We start from the raw sequence: 26678 nt of genomic DNA, 5'->3' as shown, positions 1-26678 counted from the left end.
TGATTTTATTCCACACCCATTAGACGGTTGTAAGAAATCTGAGAGATGCCTGTCCCTCCATTAAAATTCTATTCACCCAAAACTCTAATGAATCAAAGCGGTCAAAATTCAGCTAACAATTGACAGCATTCAAGTTTGGTCACAGGTACTCATCTTTCTGACTGTCACTCCTATTCAACAAACACGTTTTTTTGAAAAGGTAACATTGTGTAAAGAAAAATTGCAGCTTTTATTTACATTTGAACAAAAAGAGGCATGTCCAAAATTATTCATACCCTTAATAATTAATAAAAAAAAAACTTTATTTACTATAAAAGACTAATTAAATGCTTTTTATAATTGCTGACCAGCTTTTTCCATGTCTCCATTGGGATTTTTGGCCATTCAACTTTAGCAATGAGCTACTACTCGTTCAGGTTGGAGTGTCTCCTTGTCATTACCTTGATCTTTAGCTAACTCCACAGATTTTTAATTGGATTTAAGTCAGGATTCTAATTGGGCCACTTTTTTTGTCCACTTACTATTTCTTCTAACAGCTGCTGTGTGTTTTAGGTCATTGTTGTGCTGAAATGTCTGCTGGTACCCAAGGCCAAGCTACTCTACAAACTGCCTGATGTTGTTATTTTGATGATAAATTTGATGTATTACTCTTTATTCATAGTGCTTTTTAATGTGATTACTGTAGGTTCCTTGGCCCATCCACTAAAAACAGCAGGTTCCCAACACCATGACAATGGGGATGGTGTTTTTAGTATTGAAGGCTTCTCTTTTGTGCCAAATGAAGGATACAACATTGTGGCCAAATAATTTAATTTAATTTAATTTTTTTTAATCTAAGAAGACTTCTGTTTTACCAGATGAGCATTTACAAAAACTAAGCGGGCATGTGTGTGCCTTCTCTAAATAAGTGGTGCCCTCCTTGGTGTTTGTTGGATTGTCTGCTTTGAGATGTTGCCACCTGCAGAGCCCAGACTCACCAGGATGGCCTTGATGGTGTTTCTTAGATTCTTTTTTTTTTTTACATCTCTCACAATTCTCCTGGCCAGCACAGGTGCCCCTTTTGGCTTCTTTCTACACCCACAGAGGTTTTTCACGGTGCAGAACGTCTTGTATTTTTTTAATAATAACATGCACTTTAGCCACATAAAATTCAAAACATTTAGTCATGGTCTTGAAGCCCTTTTCTTGACTTGTGAACAGCCACAAGGTGCAGCCGCAGGTAATCACTGAGCTCCTTTTTATTAGCCATGACTGTCCACAAACCAATAGCAGAGAGCTTTTGTTTTTCACCTGTTGAGCTAATTAACACAGCTGTTCCCAATGAATCAGGGTAATTAGGATGCTTTAGAACAGCTAGGACTATTTGGAATGGGACTTTGGACTTTCTCGTGGACTGTGACAGTTTGCATAGGGTATAAACATTTTTAGACATGCCATTCTTTTTGTTTAAAGGTAAATAAAAGCTGAGAAATATTTTTTCCTCAATGAAAAAAAAAAAAAAAAAATATATATATATATATATATATATATATATATATATATATATATATATATATATATATATATATATATGTAATAAAGAGTTAAATGCAATGCAATAAAGAGTTAAATGTAAGACTTTTTAAACACATTTTTAAGGCCATTATGAATGAAACTTTTGACTTAAAGAGGGCTAAAATTTTTTGAATACCTCAGTTAGAAAAGGCTTCACTTTCCCCATCAAAAAAGGATTAAAGTGTAATAAAGTTAACGATACAATAATAATAATTTAGTTTTTTGCTTTTCAATATTAATTTTGAAATGTATTTTTTAATTAATTATTAAATATATGCATTCACTATCCATAAAAGCCCTTACCAAAAATAGAACAAAACAAAGCTGTCACTTATTTCAGTCAACAATAATAATACAATAAAAAAAAAAATTAACAGACAAAATTAAGACCTGATAAAAAAGATTTAAGACCTACAACACAAAATTTTAGTAAATTTAAGACATTTTCAGACCCCACGGATACCCTGATTAAAACAAATTCACATAATGGTTAACCCAAAAATCAACATTCTGTCATCATGAACTCACACTAATGTTTTTCATCTGTCCTGTGTCTATTTCTCTCTTCCCTCGATTTTGCATAACATCTTAGACTTCGAAAGTTCACTGACTTTCGTTGCATGACCAGTTGTAATATTCTTCTAAATAACATTCTCTTTCTTACTATGAACTAACCAAGCAGATGTTCAAACCATAGCACGTAAAACGAATACTGGGGAATGTTTTGTAAAGCGGAATAAAAATGGAATTAATTATGCAAGTTTCAATATTAGCATTGCTCAGCAGTAACATCACATATTTCACATGCGAGCTATGAAAATGGAAAAACAGAGAGACCCTTGCATGAGCTCTATTGTATACAATGCTTCTTTGTGTATTCAAAACTCAACGCACCTTTTGGGGTCCACCAACTTGTAGATCTTTCCATGCGACTGTTTGGCTGTGCTCTTGCTGGAGACAAGGATGTAGACCTCACCTGCAGATGACAAAAACACACATAGCTCTTTCAGAGATCACATTTGTCTTCTCACACCTTCCTTCCTTCTCGTTGCACTTGACACTGGTGCATGAGAGGGTTTCGAGAGAGGCTCATTAAGTCCTCATGCAAGTAATTTAACGAACAGCAAGCTTGCAGCACAGTGCACAGATTGTAAACATGTGTCAGGAGACTGCCATGTGGGTCTCCAATACAGCCTTCCACTGAATCCCTTTTACAAATCAGCAACAAATGCTATCTCTCCCTCACAGAGGCCCACTCTTGGCAAAGCTGGAGATTTATTCTCTGTCACACTTGACCTGGTGTTTGGATTGGAGAGTTTATGTTCCCTCTGATGCACTGAGCGGTGGGGATATTACATGGTGGCAGAGTGTACAGCCTTGCAGCAGTGAGTGGGCATAACTTTGCTTTGGCGATGCACTGTCAGAAAGACTGGCAGCATGTTCACATAAATGAACCCCATTACGATTTTAGTGAGCCAAAAAAATGGTAGTTACTCACGTTAAGTGTGCGAGTAAAAAAATGGAGGCGACTGAGAATATAAACCTTATATGCTGACAGACTGCGCTGACCTTTGATTTCCCATCTTACTGTCTGTTAGCAGCAAAAAAAGAGGAAGTAATCTGTCAGGAAACTAAAAGAGTACTGTGTCATACCAGAATATTCCTTGGAGGAAAGATAACTGAAAGTGGGAAGCATGACCAGGGATTGGTTTTCTTTCTGTTCTGTATCATTCAGATGACTCTTGGATTCGAGAAACATTTTTTTCTCCTTCCTGTAAGTATGGTATACACACTAATGTAAAAAGATCGCTTCATTAGACCTTGTCTAAGCTTTTGTGTGTGTGTGTGTGTGTGTGTGTGTGTGTGTGTGTGTGTGTGTGTGTGTGTTAGGTCTTTTGAGAAATGTCTGTACTTGCACTACTGTTCAAAAGTTCAGGGTCAGAAATACGGTAAAAACAGCATAAAATAACTTTTATTCAATTAATTAATTCCTTGAATTTTCACCAGCCATTACTCTAGTCTCCAGGGCCAGATGACCCTTCAGAAATTATTCTAATATGCTGGATTCATGCTCATAATTATTATCAGCAATTTTGAGAACCGTTGTGATTTTTCAAGACAAATAGAAAGTTCAAAAGAACAGACTTTCTTTAATAGATTTACTTTAACTTTTACTTTAAAAGGTTATTAGCTAGTAAATAAAATAACTTCTTTTCATAAATGTCACCACAGACAGTTCTTTGGTTTTTAAGAGGGTAGATTTTGTGTGTGTGTGTGTGTGTGTGTGTGTGTGTGTGTGTGTGTGTGTGTGTGTGTGTGTGTGTGTGTGTGAAAACCTTCTAAATCCACCTGAGCTTTTTTTGCAAAAACTTCGAAATCCACATATTTGGACAAGACAGTGTAAATAGTTGAACAACCACTAAAGCTGCAATTAGAAATGATTTTACCAAACATAAAACACCAAAAATTTAAAACTATATAAATTTGTCAAGTAAGTGGCGGTTCATTCCGCTGTGTTAACCCCTGATAAATCTGGGACTAAGCAGAAGGAAAATGAATGAATTAAATCTGTCAAGTAAGTGCATTAATCAATAACATTAAAACTGACATTAATTAAATCTTAACAATTTGTTGTCATTTCTGATATTTGGGATTAAGATGTAATGTAAGTAGAGCAATGTAAACATTGCAAACATTGTAAACTAAGCTTGGTAGATTCAAAAATTGTAGTGTAAAAAGGAAACATTAATATCTGTGCATTATCCATTAATATACAAGGCACTATATTTATATATAGCAGTATATATATATATATATATATATATATATATATATATATATATATATATATATATATATATATATATATATATACTATATCTCAGACGTATAGGTAATATGAAGTTATAAAAATGTACAGCTTTATACATTATATTTTTATTTTAAAAAATAGCTTACATTAGCAAATAAAAAAACAAGGTAGGCGTACTGGGCTAAAAGGGAATGTCTCAGACATTTTTAGAATCTGTCATTCATTAATTTTCACCATATTCAAGGTCTTGGTCTCTTTTTTGTCTCTTTTTTTGTCCTTATAGCATCCATGTGGGACAAAAAAACAGCATATTAACTTTGTCTTTCGTGAAACAGTGTTGCCATTTAACGTATAGTATATTGGACTCATTCAAAGTAGGGTTGCTGAGCAAAAAACGTTATGAATGCATGCTACACTTCCGACTTTACATTGTGTTTTCTTGTTCTTATAATGCTTTTAGGGATGTTTTTATTTGCCATTCACTGCCAGTTGGACAGGCTCATGCAGTTCATCAAACTCAATCTTTTAAAATCGAAATCGAAAGTGAAATAAAACAGTTTTCTCATTAAAGCTGGTGTTTCAGCGCGCTGCTACATTGAAAACATATATGATAACATGCCTTCTGATTGGTTCTCAAGACATAGCGGCTTTTGCTGTCAAAGGCAAGTGGCGTTTAGAGGCTATTTCATACAAATAGTTATTTCTGAATGCTGCGATTTAGGTGATTTTAAGCAAAAATATTTGTTGGACGTGTACTACATGCCCAAAGCATTCGCTCAATGTCATTAGCTCATTTTTGGCAGAAGTGAGGTTTAGCAGCTTTTGCATCTGAACTCTTTATATGTCTTTGATACCTTGAAAAAACATGAGTAAAATATGACAGAAGCACACAAGATTTGCGGTAAGATGGCCACACATAAAGCTCATTGAAAACTTACTGACCTAATTCATCTTCGCCAAACCCCAGGATGTGGCCTACCAGCGAGGAACCACAGGAACTGCTAGTACCAAGACAAAGAGGCTTCTCTTGCCACAATCGGTCTTCTAAAGGTCTCTGGAGAATTCTAAAGTTCCTGAAACAATCATACAGTCAGGGATTTAAATCATGAATACTCCACTGCATATTCTTGTCTATCATTTATTGTGCCCCAGCAGAAAAAACACACCATTAAATTACATGACAAAACATGAGAGATAATTTACTGCTCTAAATTTCCAGGATTCTTACTGACAAAAAGGCAGGCTGATTGTGATAAAGGATGAATTACAAACCTGCGTAAGTGTGAAAAACATATAATGCCTGCCAATTGGCCTGGCAGGAAACTTGCTCTCAATTTACTCTGAAAAAGCTCTTTTTCTCCTCATTAAAGAGAGTGTGTGTTGTGTGTGTGTATGTGTGTGTGTGTGTGTGTGTGTGTGTGCGTTGGCACAGTTAATAACACAGGAAAGTGGCAGTTTCCATCTGCAGTTGATGACTGCCACAAAAACTCAACAATAAGGAGATATAGTAAAATGAATGCTCAATATCTGTTTTTTGGAAACATAACAACTTGGTTTCTCTAAATTTTCATATGATATGCTAGCAAAAACCAGTGTGTAAAAGTAGTTTGACATAATTACTAATCATATAATGAGAGAACTTACCCATTTTTGTCTCCAAATACATAACTTCCGTAAAGTCTTCTTGACTGACATCCTCTGTAGATAAATCCACCAACAGGGGTGGTACCTCCGCTTGACCCCAAGTCAAACATAGATGGCTCGTTTTCTGTGGGGTAACACACCAACAACTCAGCATCGATAAAATAAATACCAGGTAAAAGTCAGATTTACTTGGGCTTTAGAAGACCATCTGCACCGTTTAACTCATTTTGACACATTTAACAAAGCAAATGTCTTCAGTCACCATTTTACATGTGCTGTGGAGTTAATTTATCCCCTTATTAACAGTTTTCTTTGTTTGTGTAAGGGAAATCCATGTTTACCACAATCTGTCAAGAGACCATTAGCACTTCACACAAGATGGTTTTAATTAGCTATTCCCCAAATGGTTATAAAAACACTATGTAAACCTTATATGGAGGGATGTCTTCATTTCACTAAATGTCCTTATTAACTTTCAGTTTGAGCATTGTTTAGGTTGACATTATAGCTCAAAACGATAAACAAGGATCGGTGTGAAGTAATCCTGCAATTACCATCCAGTGTTTGTGTATATTTGTATAAGTTTGTATGGCTAGAAAGATTACAGCAGACTAGGGAATGGCCAGTATAATAATGTTACAGTCAGAGCCCTGCAAAACAACAAAATGTGATTTAATGAAGTAGGTCATTCACCATGGTGATGGTTTAACATCGTAAATGGCCGGGTGTTTGGGATAATTTTGCACACTTGTTGGACAATCTTTTGGGGTCTTAAATGTATCGGTTGGATGACAGCCATATGCGTTTGCTGCCAACTTGTAAGGAGGAGTACAAGGAAGCCAGTCTATTACTTTTGCCATAGAAAATGACATGCATTTGCTTCTGGTATTGATTTAACGTCTTAGTCAGCGAAACTGGAAGATGGACTGCTGTCTTGGTTGTTTTGTCTTTCAACTTTGCACTAAATGACCATATTTTTGCTCTTTGACAGGCATGAATGAAATTGTTGTACAGTATGTGCTTGCATTAATAGATGTTTTGAAACAGTCATGTTGTAATGGTATTCTGAAATGAAGTGTTAATCGTTTTTTGCAGAATGTATTAAATCATTTTTTGGAACCTACCCTTCATTCCATTGAAGACATTCTGTTCCCGCATTAAAGCTTAACATTTTTTTTATAACTAATACAGTACATGCACTGATACTAGAATGCTTTGTGAAATACAATACAAGAACTTTGAATGGTTGTTTGGCTTGTTGAAAAGCCTTTCTGCTTGTACACTAATCCATAATGTTATTAGAAACCCAGCCACTTCTAACAGACATACCGTAATCTTTCCCTTTGATGACCTGTAGGATCCTGCCTGTTGTCGTATTTTTGCCAACTGTATCTGTGCACAGGATCAGCAGACTCCCATTGGTGTCCATGCGGAGCTTATCTACTGCACACCTAAAACACAAAGCTCAATTTGTAAAGCATTTTGCAAAACCACAGAAATGTAGATAACATTAATGCTTGTTAAATGGCTATTTGTTTAATTATACAGTATGTGGTGATGCCAAATAATAATTCCAACAAGTAATTCCAGATCAATCTTAATACTGTTAGCACACTACTACATTCCAGAGAATTGTGTGCTTCCACCTTTGTGGTAACACTTTGGTTTGGCCTTTTTCCAAAGCATGGTCCATAAAGAAATGATTTATTGTTTCTGGTGTAAAAAAAACTTGATTCTCCTACAAAAAAGCAAAGATTTGAAGCTGAAAGGACTGGAATAGAATCACTAATGTTCAAGTCTAACTGTGTGCGAATATCTGTATCATATAATGAAAATACTTCATACAGACAAACTACCTAATTATTAATGGTTCTGAAACTAAATGTTCAACAATCATTGTACTAGGGCTGGGCGATAAAATCGCTAATGATATTTATTGACCGAACACCATTGTCAATATCGATAATGAAAAAAGTTCAGTATGCAGTTTCGGTAAGAAGCACTATAGTTTTATTAAAACATGTCTGCTAAACGCGCCCTGGAACCTATGCCAATAAGCTTAGGATGTGAGTTTGTCATTTCCAATGGAGGTGCGATCTTGATGCACACGACCCGCACATTGGAGTGCCGTGCACTTGGTGTGCAAGCAACGTGAGTGCATTTTCCAGGTACACCTAGTTGAAAAACATCTGAACATTTTTGCGAAAGCCCAGAGCGCTAGAACTAACCAATCTGCTTCACCCTTTGCATGGGATATACACATTTCAGTAATAACGGCAGACTAATTACCTCAGGCAAACACAAAGCACATGCTTGTGCTTGTCACTTCGGGTCAGAATAACAACACACGTGAAAATGAGTGCCGTAAAAGACTGTAAATGAAAAAGGATGTATTAAGAGTGGCATTTTGGTTTCTTTTCTTGTTCATCCCAGCCACTAGATCCCCATCTGAATTTTTTTTAGCATAGGGGTAATATAGTCACTTAACTTCACAATTTGTGAGGTTGCAGTATGTTTTTGAACAATGTTGTTTGGTTCCTTTACTGGAAAGCTCAGATCTGATTATCATAATTTGTGTAATTGACAGAGCTTGAGGTTTATTGTAACATTATTATTGACACCTTACAGACCAACCTTTACCATTGCACACACTTTGTAACATTTTATTTATCAAGTTTAAGATTCTCTTTAACACTTATGTCTATTTTATTATAAAGATATGAGATATTTTGTTAAAATCTTTTTTTTAGTAATAGATAATTAAAATAAAGTGGTTAAATAAAAAAAAAAACAATATTACTAAATATATTGTTTAAAAATATATATTTTTAAAAATATTTTTGCAATGTCGCCCAGCTCTACATTGTGCTATTTAAAAATCCAGTTTATTTTGGCTATAATGTGTATTTTTAAAAGTGAAAGTCTTACCTCCCTGGGTCATGCAGACCATGGGCAAAGATTTCGGGGGGTTGATTTGTGCTGTTGAAATAGGGATTGTTTCTGGGTATGGAGTAGGGAGTACTACAACATTCTGTGTCCACATCCACCCGAAGAACAGAACCTGTGAAATCACTATGGCAGAAAAATACTCCACTGAACATATTTAAAAACACTGATAATATTATTTAGCACTAATAGTGCTTGACTTATCAATAGTGGTTAAATTACCACAGCTAAAGCATTCAATAATGTACCTCAGACCATCCATCTCCTCCATATTGTCCAAAGTGATCATGCCATCTCCTAAAAAGATGTGCAGAAGCCCATCAGGCCCAAAGAGGAGCTGGCCTCCCAGATGCTTTCTGTGAAGTTCTGCAACTTCCATTAAAACCCGAGGAGTCCTTGTGTCCACCTGGTTTGGATTTTTTCTGAAAACAAATGTTTGCATACATTTAAATACAAAAAACTAAATCCATCCATTCATCCATTCTCCAGCCTGTTTATCATTAAAGGATTGCAGAGTGCTGGAAACTATCCAAGCATCTTTTTAAATTTTATATATATATGCCGATAAGTAGAAATGGAAAAACTATCAAACAGCCAAAATAAGACAATTGAAAACATCTTAAGTAGGGATGGACCAATCTGGATTTTTTGCTGGATCCAGTATCGGCCAGATGGGTCTTTTCTGTGGAATTTATAAGCCAAACAAAAGCCATGAAGACATTTTAAGGCACTAGAAAGTTTAATGCACTATATCCCAAATGTTCTGAAACCATTTAATAGTTTAATGTGAACTACAGATGACTATTCAAGTCAGCGAATTAAGTCAGCGAATTAAATTAGGTGAAATATTATGTCAAAGCTTCCCTCCGCTACGCCTGTCAAATATTCTCCATTAATTTACAGTTCAAACTGCATGCTGTGTTCAGTTATGACAGTCAACACGTCAAAACTCTTTTCAAGATGATTTGTTTTATTTTTAATGATCAGCGGAGCAATGCAATTAGTTTTTCATTAAAGGAATTTATTTTGACTTGCAAGGTTCATTGCTGTTTCTAAGTCATTCACACACTTGATGCACAGACATGATGTGTGCTACTCTGTATTCAACAATTTAATTGGATACGTTTGCATAAAATATATATCTTGAGTTGACTCATCTAATAATTTCACAGTACACATGCATATAAGAGCCCTAATTTGAAATATTATACATTTATACATACGATGCTCGAATACATAAAATATATGTATGTTGTTATGTTTAGTTTATGTGTACATTTCTTGATCTTTTCCCATTTGTTTGCAATGGTTTGCCCTGCGTATCATTAGACTGTTTTAAGTTGTTACTTCAGGGATGCCTGTGGCAATAATCAAAAGTGAAAATTGTAGCAACAAAGTTTTCTGATCAGAGTGTTAGATTTTTTGTGCATGAGCATACTGTAAACATCTGAAACTTAAATGAAACCCGGTCAATTATTTAGACTTGTAGACTTCAGCTTGTTTTGTTAATGCCGGGTGTTTTGCACTGCAGCTGGAGAGCTAAACACAATCAGAATGGATGTCAGCAATGGATGCTTTTGCGATAATTATATGTTGTGATTACATATCTCCATAAAACATTCATCACTGTCAGCGAAAGCATTTCATGAGGAACTCAGCTTCTCAAGGCTATTCCTAAACCACATGGAAAACAAACATTAAGCATACACGTCCATGTGTAAAATGTTTGATCTAAGGCCAAAACCAAATATTGACATTCAGGGGGACCAAATTCATTGGGAAGGCAGGGTTTTGTCACTAGAGTTTTATTGTTATTGTTTTAAAGAATTAATTGTTGTTTTGGAATACTTTTTATGGTTATGACCATGGTTAATAGCCTTTGCGTTTGGTTAAGATATGATCGATTCCTCATTACCTGGACACTGTGTACTCCACTACACGAAGAATGTGGTCGTGTGGTCCAATAGTCCATCGCTCCTGGTTGGTCGTATAGGAGACGTAGAGCTTGCCATTTTTCTTATAATTGGGGTGGAATGCAAGGCTTAGCAAGCCCCTTTCATCTCCCCCCTGCAAGTCAGATGGGGTACACAAAGAATCCAGAAGTTAATTATGTCCCTTTTTTTGATCGAGCCAGGCTGCAAAAAGCTAAAGCCAGGCCTCCCCATGTCCCTCTCTCTCTCCTTTTTTCTCTCTCTCTTTCTCTATCTCGGTCTCTCTCAATATGGGGGCCAGTTACCCCATGGCCTATTGCCCCCTTGCTTTTTTCTTACCTCCCCTCTCCTTGACTACTGCATTACAAACGATTATAAAACATTTGACTTCAAGCAACCCCCCCTCCACCTCCCACCTTTTCACCAACTCTGTCTTGGTTATAGGCACTTGTATTTGGGGCCAGGCTCCTCTGGGATGCCCAGGCCCTCCTTGCGGCCTCCTTTGTGCAAGTGATTTGTGTGTGTAATCTTTGGGGGATATCCGTGAATGCAGTGCCGAGTGGCTGAAACAATTCATTAGCTCGCTCGCAGTTCATAGAGAGCACAAAAGTCCAGGATTCCTTTAGGTCCCCCCCATCTACCCTCTATCCTCTCTCTCTTTCTTTTTTATTTTTAAACCCATGCAAAATGAGAGAGGCAAGAAAAAGAATGGACAGGGGGGAAAAAAAGAAACAACAACACCCACTGTCTTGGCAGCAAGTTGAAAAACATTGAAATTGCTTGTGTAATAGGTAAAACCTCTCATCCCGGAGGCAAGTGCATGAGTTGTCACTACTCTGGTGGTCCACTCATCATAGACCGTTGTAATAAGCAGCTATGTCACTTTAGTTCCTGGGGAAAGTAATAATGTTGGGCTTTTCTCTCTTTCATCTTTCCAGCTTTGTTTTCTTTCTGGTAACACAAATGAAATGAATGAACATACTGCTAATCGTATGCCTCGTGAATGAATGAATAAATCAGTGAATGAACAAATGGGTTTGAGGCAAGTTCCTGAAAAACCACCATGATTTAATGCTTTGTGATAACACATAACACCAGTTTAATTACAAGGATATTGGCTGTCAAAGTAAACAAATGCGTTTTTCATCTAATTAGCTGGCTGTGCCATCTCTGCGGCATTCCTTTCTCATTTCTCACAGGAATTTAGAAAAGAGGGGTCTTCTGTGGATTGCTCAAGTTAACGGTGTGGTTCGGCTCATGGTGCACGCCAAAACATACAGATCATAAATTGGTCAGAGCAGCTCTGTTGGGCTGTGCTGAAGTAATCCAATTCGGATAGGCTTCAAGTTCTAGTGCTCCATCTGTGGAATGCTCCAGAGGAGTTCGAATTGGATCTGTAGGGACATGAATAATAACACTCGGGAGGCCTGTTTAGTTGACCACAAAGAGTGAAAACACAAGCAAAACTTTGTGGTGCCCATTAAATGTCTGTTCTACATTAGTCAAACACAAAATGAGGTTGGGCTTGAGTTAACAGCAGGTTGATATAATTTATTCTTGCTTAGTGTTTTCGAATGAAAAGCTCTTCCTTTCCCCGAAACTCCCTCCCAACATGTTGGACTTCTGATGCACTGACCTGAATCCCAAAACAAACACAGAAGGAGCAGGTCAAGTTAAGAATTCCAGAGAGTTGTATGATCCCAGGCCAGGGACCACCAAAGAACAACTGTAAATTAGCTGAAATATTAGCTTTTGCTAATGATCATTCCATCAACAAGTTGGGGCAAAAAAAAACTTCATTTTTCCAGGCCTTTTCCTTTGGGTGCTACCAAAAACTTAATTACGAAAAGACAAACTTCATGATAGCCTCCCTCCATCCATCATAGCAGACATAAGGCTACATGTACATGCCTCTGTACGTGTTCAAGTTCCACTGTAGCAGCCACAAGTGCTGCTACGTTGCAACGTGCTTATGTCTAAAGAAAGCGTTCAGCTTTAAAATATGCCTTCACAAAAAGAGGATCAGTGCTACATTATTGTTTGCATTCTGTGCATCGCCGGCTGCTTTGACAGTCTGAAGATTAGGTTGTAACAGCTTCTCTGCAAGAATGCTAGTGAGAATACATAGGGGTCACATGTATTCGCAGACAGGAACAGCAAGCAAGACCACCCCCCTTCTGGACCCCCACCCATCCTATTGGCAGCTGCTTGCCTTTCAGTGCTTGATGCATGGCCTGGCTTGCACATTGTTTCTGAGCACCTTTTGATCCTTATTGGCTCAGGCTATCCTACATAAAGAGGCATTCCACCCGAGCTGATTGGAGAAAAACAATGCGTGCCTACCTCAAAGGCAATCTGAAATGTTCACACTAATTCAGAGTTCCATTTAGTTCAACACAATGAATCCCAAGACCCAAGTCAAATCCCCCTCCTCCACCTGTTAACACACATTAATCCTGTGACAGCACTGGAGTTCTGGGTGAGGATCGCTCACTTTCAAGCAGTGAAAAGAGCAGATCGAATCGTAGGATAACATTCACTCATTACAGTAGCAGCTCTCTGGAGCAGTCCACAAATCTTCTTAATGGCTCCATCACAGGTGCTCATCCTGTCTCGGGGGTCCTCGCAAAGTCTAAACCTTGTCCAGGAACTCAGAGAGAGCTATGCAAGATGACGACGAAGTAGTGGCCGTTTCTCAAAGAGAACTGTTAAAAGAGTCAAAGGACGAGAGAGGAAAAAGTCCATTTGTCAAAGCTATGATACTTATTTTTTGACAGATTCGAGAGCCCTCCTGCTCATCTAGCTGAAAGAGCTCAACAGCTGTGCGTGTCAAGTGACAGAGTGCACAACATGCTGTGATATATTTGCTTCAGCAAGAAATACTTTTTTTGCAGCTGGACCCCTTCAGTTAGCTGATGCACCACAATGGAACTGCGCTCACATTGCGTGCAGATGTCTTCTTCACTATGTCTAGCAAGAACAACAACAAAGCAGTACCATATTTGTGTACCCATCACGTCAACATGGACTAAATCAGGACTCTTTTACACAAATAGTTTAGAAGATAAACACTTTAGGGTGCTGAAATACTGTACTTTAGGATTTTTCTTATGATTTAAGTGTCTTTGACACTTTATGATTTATTTATTTATTTTTGTCAGCATCTGGAACACTGTAACCAGTTTGCAAGACATCTCAAAAGGGTTAACTAGTAGATAACTATTTAACCTCCTTTGTTATTTTGTTAAAACCAATGCATGGTAGTCAAACTGGTGCAGTGTTGCACTTTAAGACCAGCCACAGATGTGTGTGTGTGTGTGTGTGTGTGTGCAGTTTGAAATAAATCAAACAGGACCGCAACACTACAACATGTTTCCTCACCAGCCAGTGCATTCCACCTTGTGAGATCTATGCAGCAGAGGTCAAAAAGACAAAGCCTCATTTGCTCTGCCAAAACCAATAAAATAATTGGACACTTTATCTGGATTCTTCATTGGAAAATCAGAATTGAGATAACTGGGTTAGTGACAGCATGTCTATAATAGAGATATATCTTTCAAGATATAGATTAAAAGTTAATGTTCCAATTTCTAGGGAATGTTGTGTTTTTGTATGTTACTGTAGTTTCAGATGGTTTTGAAAAACAGTTTATGGAATGCCATGTGATTTAACAATTAAATAAAACCCCATATGGTACCTTAAATTTTTACCTTTCAATATTTTATATTACAACTGAAGTTATAAATATGTCAGATTCTTTAGAGAAGTATTTAATCCACTTTTTAAAAAGTGTAAATGGTGGATTAACATTTACCACATGATCACTAATCCGATGTGCCATTATTTGTAACTTTAGGTGGTTCCTAAAACAGTTCATCTGCGGCGCTTTACATTTTTGCAGTTAAAGCTCCCTGATATCCAAAGGCAGAAGGTGTTGACTGAGTTATTGACAGCTGATATTAAACAATCCATTCACACTCAGTTCTAAAGCAGTGGGCCAATCAGTATAGCTTGAAAGCTGGGTAAGCATTACGGGATTTGTTTACTGCAGCAAGTTGACATGACGACTGTTTTAAACTATTCCTGTGCTCTGCGTTTAGTGTTTCAGGAGCAAAGATGCATTCTGCGTGAATGTGTCCTAAAACATTTTGCAGTGAAAACCAGTCAAACGTCAGCAATTTTATGCACTTGCACAAATGCACCCTAATATATTTTGAGGTCGCATAGATAAAATTTTTTTTTTTTGCATATGCAACCAAAACGGTTGCCATTTTAAGCCCTGAATAATAACAGTTCATTCCATTTACATAGCACCTTACACATTTTTGAGGCCAGTCTCCTCATCCACCATCAGTCTGCAGAATCCACCTGGATGACGCAATGGCAGCCATATAGTGGCAGACTGTACACCACTCACCAGCTTATTGGTGGAGAGTGATGAAGCCAATTATGATATGGGGATGGTTAGGAGGCCATAATGGACTAAACCCCTAGCCCTAGTCCAACCTAGTAAGGGTTAAACCCCTATTCTTTTCGAAGGACATACTGGGATTTTTAAAAACCACAGAAAGTCATGACCTCGGCTTAATATTTCATCCGAAAGATAGTGCTCACTGAGTCCCATTCAATATACTAGGGCATTAGCACTAACATCGGCAGCAACCTAGTTTTCCCATGAGGTCTCCCATGCAGATACTGACCAGGCGCAGCCCTGCTGGCGACCATGTGAGAGTTGCAAAGAGCTAGCTGCCCTCCATAATTAGCATTTTATAGTATTTGGTACTGCAGTACATTAATAGATCTGGACCATAAAACAAAATGAGAATCATGTCATTAACCCACCTGTGATGGTGATAATAATAACAATGATAGTCAGTGGCTAAATGAAAACAGGTCATTTGGTACAAACTTCTGGCAGTGATTTGAGAAGTGCAAGTCGCACAGAATATTTGATAAAGTCACAGTGTGTGTGTGTGTGTGTGTGTGTGCGTGAATGAGTGAGTGAAGAGATACATCAGAAGTTTCATCAGAGAACACCCACAGTGCTCTGGGAGACTCCCTCAAGTAGACAGAGCATTGTTTCCAAGCAGTTTGGCTTAATTGGCAGTGAGGGGATTGAGCTTAAAGGAAATACAGAACATTAGAATCAAAGTCATGATAAAACACTATCATTCCCCTTCATACCCAAGTTGTGTCCCAGAGGGTTGCTGAGGCCTTCCACGGGCACAAAGGGCACATGTCCTGTTGATGCTTCGAATAAACACGGCAGACTCTGAATGATAACGGCCAAACTTGACAGAATAGCACTCCTGGGGACCGCCAGGGCTTGAGCTTACTCTAATTGTCATAATGATTGCTTTATCCACAACCAATTATGTTTAATGATGATAAGGCACATTGGGGGGTTTTCCTGTGGGGCTTTTGCATGTTGACTCCGTAATTGCTCTTTCTGTCTTTATAAGTGAAGCAACAGGAGGTATGCAATATACACAAACTTCCTGTCAAAAAGCAGGTCTCTTCCTACATCTCCGGACACTTTCTAAACAAAATGCTCTCAAATTACAGAATGCCTCAGTTCTTGTGGGGGCAGATAAACATCTGTTGTGACACACGCCATAACTACTACTGACAGACATGCATGTAAGCCAATGCAACAGCTGGCAACATTTCAGCCTTTCTCACTGATCCTCAACAACCAAACACAAGGTTTCCTCCGCTGGCAGTCAGGTTGACAGCAAGCAAACCACACACATAGAAGCCCACATACAGAATACATTTGTATAATAATATAATTGTTGTGCCAACACTATTTTGCCTTCAAGATCACCCTCCATTCAGGTTTTGATTTGTGGTGGGAGGAGAGGAAAAATGGAAATAAATCCATAGAACTTGTTATTGTGCTCCTTTAAGATTCTGTTCTTTTAGGGGGCTTCATTTCTCCCACCTCAGCTTCGTCTGAGAAGGTGCCAAACCAAAATGATGAACAACAGATCTTTCAGGTTTCAGCAAGGCTTCTCGATTTATGTGAGACAGACTTCTCTATGGTGGGAGGTCAGGCTGCGTCAATATCAAACAGGAGCTAGCTTCTCTTCAGAGGCAGATGTGTCAACGTAGTCAAGAGTTAAAGCCTGTCTAGGTTTAGCTAAAACTCATCATTATTAGCATATTTAAAAAGATTTGAAAGAATGTATTAGATGCATGAAACCATCTTAATATGAATTGACAGTATTAGATAATTTCTAAAAGGTGTAATATGTTTAGTTTTTATTTTCCTCTTTTTTGTTTTATTTAACCAGCATGGTTTATCTTAGGCTTGCAACCGTTTGTTTATAGTGACTTAAGGTGAAACAGATTATTGCAAAATTTTATCCATCAGTTGTTGAATAGGTTTTACTGTTGTCATTGCACTCAAAATGGAATGTGAGCTTGCAGTCAATTATGACCCAAATACTTGCAGAATTTATTTCTGTGAGACTGGTTCATAATAAATACTCACTAATGAGATCAAAATATTCATCTACTGTAAGGGCATATTACGTCAATAAAATAAGTATAATAATTTGTAGTAAGTTTAAAAACAATAAATAAAAGTTTAACCTAAAATAAATATTTACAGTGCTCTGCATACATGAGTACACCCCTCACAAATATATCTTTTTAAATTCATATTTTTAATAGGAAGCTATACAACATTATATTTGTGTATATAAATTAGATTAGTCAGTACTGAAGCCAAATCTAGAGCTTATCTAAAAAACTACGATAAACTTGCGATAACGCTCCGAAAACTACTGCACATAAATGTATATGTTATTGAAAAATATTAAATACAAATTTAAAAAAGAGGAAAAATTTAAAAAATTAAATAAAAAATTGTTGAAATTTTTAGGTTGTAATTTTTTTTGCAATGTTTTGCTTAAATTTGATTGTATTATCTTTCAATTTCTAAATATGTTTGGTGACTAAAATATTATTTTAATAAATAAATCTGTTTAATAAATCTGTTTTGTTTAAAAAGCACCAACATACATTGCCTATATTCACTGAGAAATGGAGTGTACTCAATTATGCCGTTTCCTCAGTCCCGCTAGCTGGTAACTTCACAATCTCTAGAAACAAGCTAAGAGCCACTCACCTTTAAACCACTTTGTACCAGCTTATGAATGTCCAGAAAAGGCTCTTTTAGGAGTTCCATGTCATGTGTGAGGATCCACACAAAGCCTTCCCTCTCCAATATAAAAAGCCGCTGCGATCCATCCCCACAATGCACCACGCCAACAGGTTGTTGAAGACCACTATGGATCTCCTGAGCGCAGTAGCAGTTGTGTTTGTGTTTTCTGTTTGAAGGTAATAGGATGATAAAACTGTAAGTTTGCAAAAACTACACAACATGAAACTGTTTAAACTGTTTTATCATGGTTTCTAATCTTTTCTGCTAGGCAGACAGGTTTGGGAGTAGACTGAATAAAACAACACAGTGGAAGTTCATTTAACATCAGACGTTGGGGGCCGTCAAGCTGTGAAACAAATGTTCCATTAACCACAAGTCACATTTGATGTGGGGACATGCCAGCTCACATTAAGCCTTAACTTAAACAAAGGCATCAGTGGTGTGGGTTTTCCTGTTAACAAGGAGACTTGGGGGGATTTTCCATGGATGTAATAAGGGTGGACTGGCAGAGAATGTATGTCTGACATCTCATACCTAAGATATAGAATAACGTCAGTCTGATGTGCTAGCAATGAAACTGCCTGATCAGATATGCTACTTTACTGGCCCTTCGCACTGGGAGGTCTGATGAAGAATTATGACATTCATTTACAATGACTGTGGGCTCAGGGCCTTCTCAAAACACACAGTGGATTCACAGCTTGTCATTATTTGCTTCGGAAGGTCATACAAAAGTGAGGCATTTATCACTGTTAACACTAAACTGAGGTCAGCAAACAGACGAAGGCCACACTTCACTAGAAGGTGCCATTAAATCAGATTGCTTTAACAACTAAAAAGAAGTGATCGTATACCAAGGGTGACACTGACACACGTGCCATTAAAAGATTAGGTGTGCATTTCCTGTACAACAATTGTAACCACAGCACAATGTGCATGGCTAGTTGTGAATTTATCTGGAAAATGTAGTAACTTGGTCGCATTGTCATTATTTGAGCCACACTGGTTTAACGTTTTCATTAATGAGGTCAGGAGCGGATGAGTGGATGAGTAATAACTTCTGCTAATTAACCAACTCAAGTTAACTATTATGGGTGACACAGTGGCTTAGTGGTTATCACTGTCACCTCACAGCAAAAAGGTGTCACTGGTTTGAGCCCCGGCTGGGCCAGTTGACATTTCTGTGTGGAGTTTGTATGTTCTCCCCGTGTCTGTTTGGGTTTCCTCTGGGTGCAGCATTTTACCCAAAGTCCAAAGACATGTGGTACAGATGAATTGAATAAACTAAGTTGGCGGTAGTTTATGTGTGTGAATGAGTAGAGTCAGTACTGGGTTGCGGCTGGAAGAGCATCGCTCTGTAAAACATATGTTGGATAAGTTGGCGGTTTATTCTGCTGTGGTGAACCCTGAGGAATAAAGGGACTAAGCCGAAGGAAAATGAATAAATGAATAAATGATTGAATGAATGAATGAATCAAAGTGAACTGATAATGTTAGGTTATTTCAGCTCATTTCTACAAAACTACAAGTCACCTTGGGTCCTAGAAATGGCAAATCAAGGAAGTTGTTTAACAATGATTTCGCGAAATGCACACCAAATCTAGAGTCAAATCTATTGTGGAGTGGACATTTGTATCCATTAAATTGTGCCAACTATTCTGAATTTAAAAACTGCAACATAATCAGGTATGTGCTAAATTGTCTGAGAGCCAAATGACAACCCTCACCATGTCCTGTCACAAATGGTCAAAGCCCTGTCAGCAGCAGATCAGAGCTCCTGCAGTATAAGCACTTTCTTTGTGCTCTTAAAGCTGGCTAAACTCAGTCTGGACACAAAGCTCTGGCTTGGAAAGGGGAGCAGTGGACCAGTCAACGAGTACATGCAGGAATGTTGTGACATGGAAGGCTAGTCAGGCGTGTCTTGTCTCTAGTGACCTTGTTCAGACTGCCCTGATGACCTAGTAATCAAAACAGGCCAGTCATAATGTGCCATGGGACATGACTATAAGGAAGCTTCCCTCTTGCCTGCTGATGAATGTTGTTACAGACAGAAGTAATAGTTCTGTTAGAAAAGTTCAGCTGAAAAAAGAGGAAATTCTGTCAATATTTTGTGTCAAACTTGACCTCTTTTCCATAAAGGTACTGTACAGTGAATGGGAACCAAAGATTTCAAGTGTGCATGTACCGTCATAGTCTACAAATCATACAGTAGATTTACCAATTATTAATGTAAGTAGATTTAAAAAACTGGGAATAAATTCTGGTGTGAGATTTGTAATGCAGGTACCAAGACAGGCTGGGTAATGTACAAAAATCATTAAAAAAAAACAAACAAAAAAAAAAAACAATGGTGTTCATTGACCAGAAATATAAAATGTATAAAGGTATGAATGACATTAAAATAAACAAAATATTACAGTGGCGAACTATAACTCTAATAAGAAAACAAAAACAAGCTGAAATCAAATCATCAAAAGTGTGTCTGAAAACGTGTCTGCAAAGCTGTTTACCTGTTAATCGCTTCGGTTTTTTCATCTAACAGGTAATTGGAATCTCTCCGCAATTGCTTTCGGTGAAAATCTGGAAAGCACAGGCCTCCATCCATCCTTCCATAGTACTGGCAGAACTCATCCACGTCGGCTTGGAACAGTTCTAAAAAACACAGACAGACAGACAACTGGTCTCAGCCTGAGATAGACACCACACAGGGTCCATGGGTGATGTAATCACCTCCAAAACCAACCAAATCCCCTACAGTCAAAGCTGTACTCGAGTCAAGTATGTCCTCAGCCATCAGACGGCTTATTGTGTGGGCGTTTGGTGGTGATTCTGGTGCCAAGCTTAATTCCGATCTCATCTATGGTGCATTTATACAGTACTGAGACTCAATTTGTATTTGCCTCACACATCTGAGGAATGCAAATCATGGTCACTCATACTGATCCAGACCTTCAACAATTTGATAAAAACTTATATTTGTCATGCATGTCAGAACCATGTTGATGCACACATCTGGGTGCTAAAACTATGTGATGGTTGTATATTTGTGAGGTATTATAAATAAATTAGATGTGTGGTCTGTATGTTGAGAGTTTAATTAAACCTAAAATTCCGAAAACTTAATCGCCATCGCGGTTATATTTTTCAGTAGAAACATGCTATTCAAGTCCAAATAAATGATGAGTGCACGCCCAAACTGATTGATTATATTTGAGAGATTAGGTTTGCTAGCTTGCTTTCAGGGAAAACACCCAATTTATTTATCCAGTAGTAGCCAAAATAAATTCACCATAATTCAGACATGTGTGAAGAAAAACCTGAAAATCAAGTGTAAATCATGGTTACTTTGTAGGAGCAATCTTCTGTTTGGCTGAATGAGTGGTTCAGTGACAAGAGGCGAGAACAGAGCTCGGTTTGGCAGCCCCACCGTGACCTAAAAACCACACTGATATGGTTACCACCTTAGCTAAACCCTCTCATGGGGAGGAGTAGAGCAAATACAGCAGTGATAGGAACACAAACACACTCCTCTTCTTGCTTTCATCTCTAGCGAGTCCCCCATGCTGTCTTAGGAAAGGGGGCTGCGTGTGGGAGGGAGGCAGCAGCACCAACAACAGAGGTGATAGGATATCCCTAAACATCTAAACATAACAGTGAGATCAAACACACACACCCACCCACCAGCACCTCCACTCACACTGGCATACCACCCACACATTAACCGCAGTGGTTATCTTGGGCTTGCTGGTGTGAGGGTTAAGGGTCTCTGAATTCTTGTCAATAGTAGCTGAAAGGTCAGACTCTAGGCATTTCCCACACTTTCTGGTATCCACAATGTTCTCGTGTTCTTTTCATTTGTGTGAACCATTCCAAACAAATCATGGTCAAAAGAATACCTTTAAATGATTTAGACCGCATGTGTAAAACTCGCAGCTCTGCACAGTTTAGTTCCAACCCTACTTAAACATACCTGACCAAACTGATTGAGTCCTTCAGGCTTGTTTGAATCCTACAGGTTTGTTTGTTGAAGCTGGGTTGGAACTAAACTGTGCAGTGCAGCAGCCCTCTAGGAACTGAGTTTAACACCCCTGATTTAGATGGTAAAATATTCTAGAAATATAAAAATGACACATACAGAGACAAGTGCAAGAGGAAGGTTTTGATGGTGATCCTAAAGAACACAATTTTAAAACTCACTGACTTTGTACTGTTTAAAATATTCTTAATTAACAAAGGTTCTGTGCATGTTGAATGTTCTGCATGATACACTCTCAGAAATAAAGGTACAAGGTTTTTTAAATATTTCCTAAATTATGTTTAAGAGAGCAAGGACATTTTCACAGCTTGTCTGATAATATTTTTTAACCTGAAGAAAGTCTTATTTGTGTTATTTTGGCTAGAATAAATCCATTTTTTTTATAAAAAAAAAGAAAAACATTTTTAGGTTAAAATTGTTAGTCTCTTTAATATATATTTTTTCGATAGTCTATAAAACAAGCCATCCTTGTAAATTACTTAATTACCCTAACCTGTCTATTTAACCTAATTAACCTAGTTAAGCTTTTAAATGTCACTTTAAAGTGTATAAAAGTGGTTAACACTTTAGAATAACTATCCGTTATAACTAGTTACTAGATCATTAATAAACTGTTAGTTAATGGCTTATGAATGACTTGTTAAATAATAGTTAATAGTATTTAGAACTATCCATTATAAGTAGTTAATAGACCATTAATAAACTGTTAGTTAATGTGTTTTAAATTACTCATTCAATAAAAGTTAATAGTTTATTAATTATTTATAACTGTGCCTTATAGATAGCCAATAGATTACTCACAAGCTGTTAGTTAACAAGTTATAAATGACTTTTAAGGTATTTTAAGTTAACTGTATTTTAATGATTTATAATTATACCTAATAAATTAGTAATAGATCATGAACAAGCTGTTGGTAAACTACTTACTAAAGACTTGTTAGGTATCAGTTAATTGTTTGTATACGTTATTGGGACATTTTTCTAGTTGCAACTGTTCTTCATCTATTAACTGTTAGTAAATGAGGAATAGTTGCAAATTTAGAATAACGTGTCAATAGCATACATAAGCTAATAACTAACACTTACCTAATATATTAACTCACACTTTACAGATCAGTTGTTCATAGTTTGTTAACCATCTACTAATACCAATGAAACTTTGTAGAACAGCAAATGGATGGAACAAGTTCAAGCTACAGAAATTTTATGTGATATTTACAATATCCTTTTTTTTGTACCTTTACCTTGTTCCACTCATAAGCTTTTCTGTGTACTGTATTTTATCAGAGAAACTCCACAGATGGAATATTGAACATTGTGTTTAATGTATGGAAACACACATACTGAGCCATCACACGGCAGAACAGCAGTATACAACAGAATACAAACCCATAAGGTTTGGGTACCTTTTATATTAAACATGAAAACAAAATAAATAAAAAAATATTTTAACAGAAAAGTTCTACAAAAGTTCCACTGGTAATAGTAGATGGTTAACAAACTATGAACAACTGATCTGTAAAGTATGAGTTGCTATATTAGTTAAGTGTTAGTTATTAGCTTATGTATGTTATTGGGAAATTATTCTAACGTTGCAACTATTCCTCATGTACTAACTGCTAATAAATGAAAAATAGTTGCAATTTTAGAATAACGTCCCAATAACGTATACAAACTATTAACTGATACTTAACAAGTCTTTAGTAAGTAATTTACAAACAGCTTAACAAGTCATTTACAACTTGTTAACTAACAGCTTGTAAGTTATCTATAAGGCACAGTTATAAATAATTAAACTTTTATTAAACGAGTCATTCATAACCTCATTAACTAACAGTTTACTAATGATCTATTAACTAGTAATAACGGATAGTTATTCTAAAGTGTTACCCAATCATTGTGAACCTGATTTCATAAAAAACACTTTCTCTTTCTACACAAATGACGTGTCTGTTGCACATGCTTCAAACTTCAAACTACCGACATGGCTGGGCATGAGGAAAGTAGTATGCCTGAGACTTTACTGATTGATCACTAGATGATGTTTATTTATTAACTAATTTCGAGGGGAGCGCGTGCTTATGATTGAATATGGCTGGTTGAGCAATAGCCAATACACGATCCACCAATTCATAACACCATAAATAACCAGAGTTTCTTGACTCAGTATCTTCATTTTGAAGAATCCCCCCTTCCACCTCTACTCCTCCTCCTTACTTTCTTAACAGGGTGACAAGGGTGCCCAGTGGTTAGCACTGTTGCCTCACAGCAAGAACGTCACTGGTTCAAGTCCTTACCAAGCCAGCCGACGTTTATGTGTCAAGTTTACATGTTCTCCCTATGCTTGCGTGGGTTTCCACCAGGTTCCCCATTTTCCTCCCACAGTCCAAAGACATAGGTGAATTGGCTAAACCAAATTGGCACTAAAGACGAGTCAGCAGTATATTTTCATAGCAATTCATAATTTGCCATTTATAAGTTCTCGTTCTTAAGATCTACTCGAGCTCAGGGTTCTCTCCCAGGACAATCATCAGCTACAGGTGAACTCTTAAAACAGCTGTAAAATGACTGTGTTCGAACAGAACATTGTTCCTTAATCTTAGAGGCCTGAAAGTAGACATCATGAAAACATGAAGGCATGTTTTATGGTTGAAAAACCAATATGTAATCATGGTCTTAAAACATGGACATAAATGAATCGCATGAACTTAAAGGACTGTCTAATTTGAACAATTTATAACTTCCCTAAATATGGCAAAAACACTGTGTGGCCTCAACTCCAGTGTCAGCCCCTCTACAATACATTCTAGTTTTATGGTACTGGCCTACGAAAAACAGGACAGAGAGAAAGAGACTCCACATCCTCAGCACTATGGTTATACTTCCATCTGGTTATCTTCCAAAGCAACCTGGGTGGCCACCCAAAGTACTTGACATCTTGATGCACTTCAGCAGTTTTACATATACACAACCTTTGTAGAAAAATAAATGTGTCATTCGTCACCACATATGCTGATTTGGGAGGGGGAGAGGGGAGGCTTTTGGCCCTGGCTCCTGTTCTCAGAGTCTTTAGCAGTGTTTTCTCTCTCTCCCTCTTTTTCCCATGCACTTCCTCCCTCTACAAAGAGTTGAAACAGACTGCACACCCTTATTTATCTGTTTAATGGAGGAAGACAGAGAGGTAAACTGTATGTATACAGTATCTGATTTGTTGGTCTATTCACATTTCCGTGTGTGTGTGTGTGTGTGTATGTGCGTGTGGCTTGCGTTTGCTCTCTGTTTGCATATCTGCCCTCATCTAATCTGTTATGGCTGTGCTGATAGGAAGAAGGTTTGGTCTGGCGGCCAGCTTTTGCATACCATTCCATCTGATGGAATGCATCACGCAGCGAATGTTGCAACACTATAGAGCAGCTATTGGATGTTTGCTCCTGATGTCATTCATGTTTGCGAGAAAATACAAACCTTATGATGGCTTAGAGCTGTTCAGGTCTTTCAGGGACTCCTCCCCGATGCCATCTGTTTTTTCCCCCTTACATTTTAGAGGCCTTAATGTTTGTCTTTTCATTGAATGTAGGCTGCCACCAAGAAAAACAAACTGATTATGTGAGCATTGCCTTCAACAGGCCTTGCTTTCCATTGCATCCTGTAAAAGTGTGTGTTCTGCTGGTGAGGTGAGGTGTGAGTGTCAGTCATGTCTAGACCGTGCTCAGAGCGTGGATACTCCCCACCCTCCCCCCAAAGACAGACAGACACACATAAACACCAAACACATCTTGGCAAGCTGTGTTGACGTAAAATAAGGTGCTTGCCAAAGGACCGAGGGGAAGAAACAGGTCATAAAATCATTAATTTACAGCTACAGATTTTCAGGCTTTGTTTGGGGCATGCGTCCACTGGTGCGTTTACATTTGAGCTTAACGAATTTAATAGGGAAAAGGGTTTTTCCGAATTTTAGCAGAGATCAAGAAGAAGAATGATCAATGGACATAAAATATCCATGTCAGTGACAACCTAATGAAAAAAACTGCATCAAGGTGAAATCCGTGCTTGCATTAAGGCGAGTTTGTTTCAGTTGTAATCAATAAAAAATGTATATTTACATAATATAAAACATTAAATATGTTATTATGTTTTTAGAATTTATATATTACACTTTAAGTGTGATTTTTTAACGAATATTTAAAGCCTTTTATGATAGTAAAATCTTTGGGACATAAAGAAAGAAACTGGTTTCTGAATGAACCCAAGATAAAGAAATGAACCAATGTGTTTTTTAAATAAGATCGCCATGCAGGATAAGAAATATTTTGTTATTTTAGACTGACACACTGACCCTCATACGATCTGTAAAAAATTGTCGAATTCCACATTTTAACAGTCAAAACTTAAATATTTTTCAAATAAAACCATATGGTATCTGAATAAAGAGCGAATTTTAGATAAAAAAAAAGTTTTGAATATTATCATGTTATTACTTAATTTAAGTTTTGGTTAACAAAGATCAATTCTTTTTAATCTTGTCAATGTGTCAAAAGAGTGTGAAAAAAGGTTAAATATATGTTGGAAAAGTTTACTGATGCT

The 26678-nt window shown here is 37.3% G+C and overlaps 1 protein-coding gene across 4 annotated transcripts in view; it reads right to left on the bottom strand.

The window, feature by feature from the left end:
• The window catches only part of hhip (hedgehog interacting protein), a 236297-nt gene that overhangs the window by 14664 nt on the left and 194955 nt on the right, over nucleotides 1-26678 (bottom strand). For all 4 annotated transcript variants that reach the window (XM_073915570.1, XM_073915545.1, NM_001080012.1 and 1 more), the window contains 9 exon segments: nucleotides 20569-20710; nucleotides 18023-18224; nucleotides 10872-11023; nucleotides 9205-9378; nucleotides 8939-9082; nucleotides 7340-7461; nucleotides 6011-6134; nucleotides 5309-5439; nucleotides 2449-2530 (listed from right to left, as the gene is read on the bottom strand). In XM_073915570.1, coding sequence (XP_073771671.1) covers nucleotides 2449-2530; nucleotides 5309-5439; nucleotides 6011-6134; nucleotides 7340-7461; nucleotides 8939-9082; nucleotides 9205-9378; nucleotides 10872-11023; nucleotides 18023-18224; nucleotides 20569-20710 — 1273 coding nt within the window.

This window comes from Danio rerio, chromosome 1 (assembly GCF_049306965.1).
Source record: "Danio rerio strain Tuebingen ecotype United States chromosome 1, GRCz12tu, whole genome shotgun sequence".
NCBI lineage: Eukaryota > Metazoa > Chordata > Actinopteri > Cypriniformes > Danionidae > Danio > Danio rerio.
The sequence above is the reverse complement of the archived record's forward strand: the minus strand, read 5'-3'. Positions and strand labels throughout refer to the sequence as shown.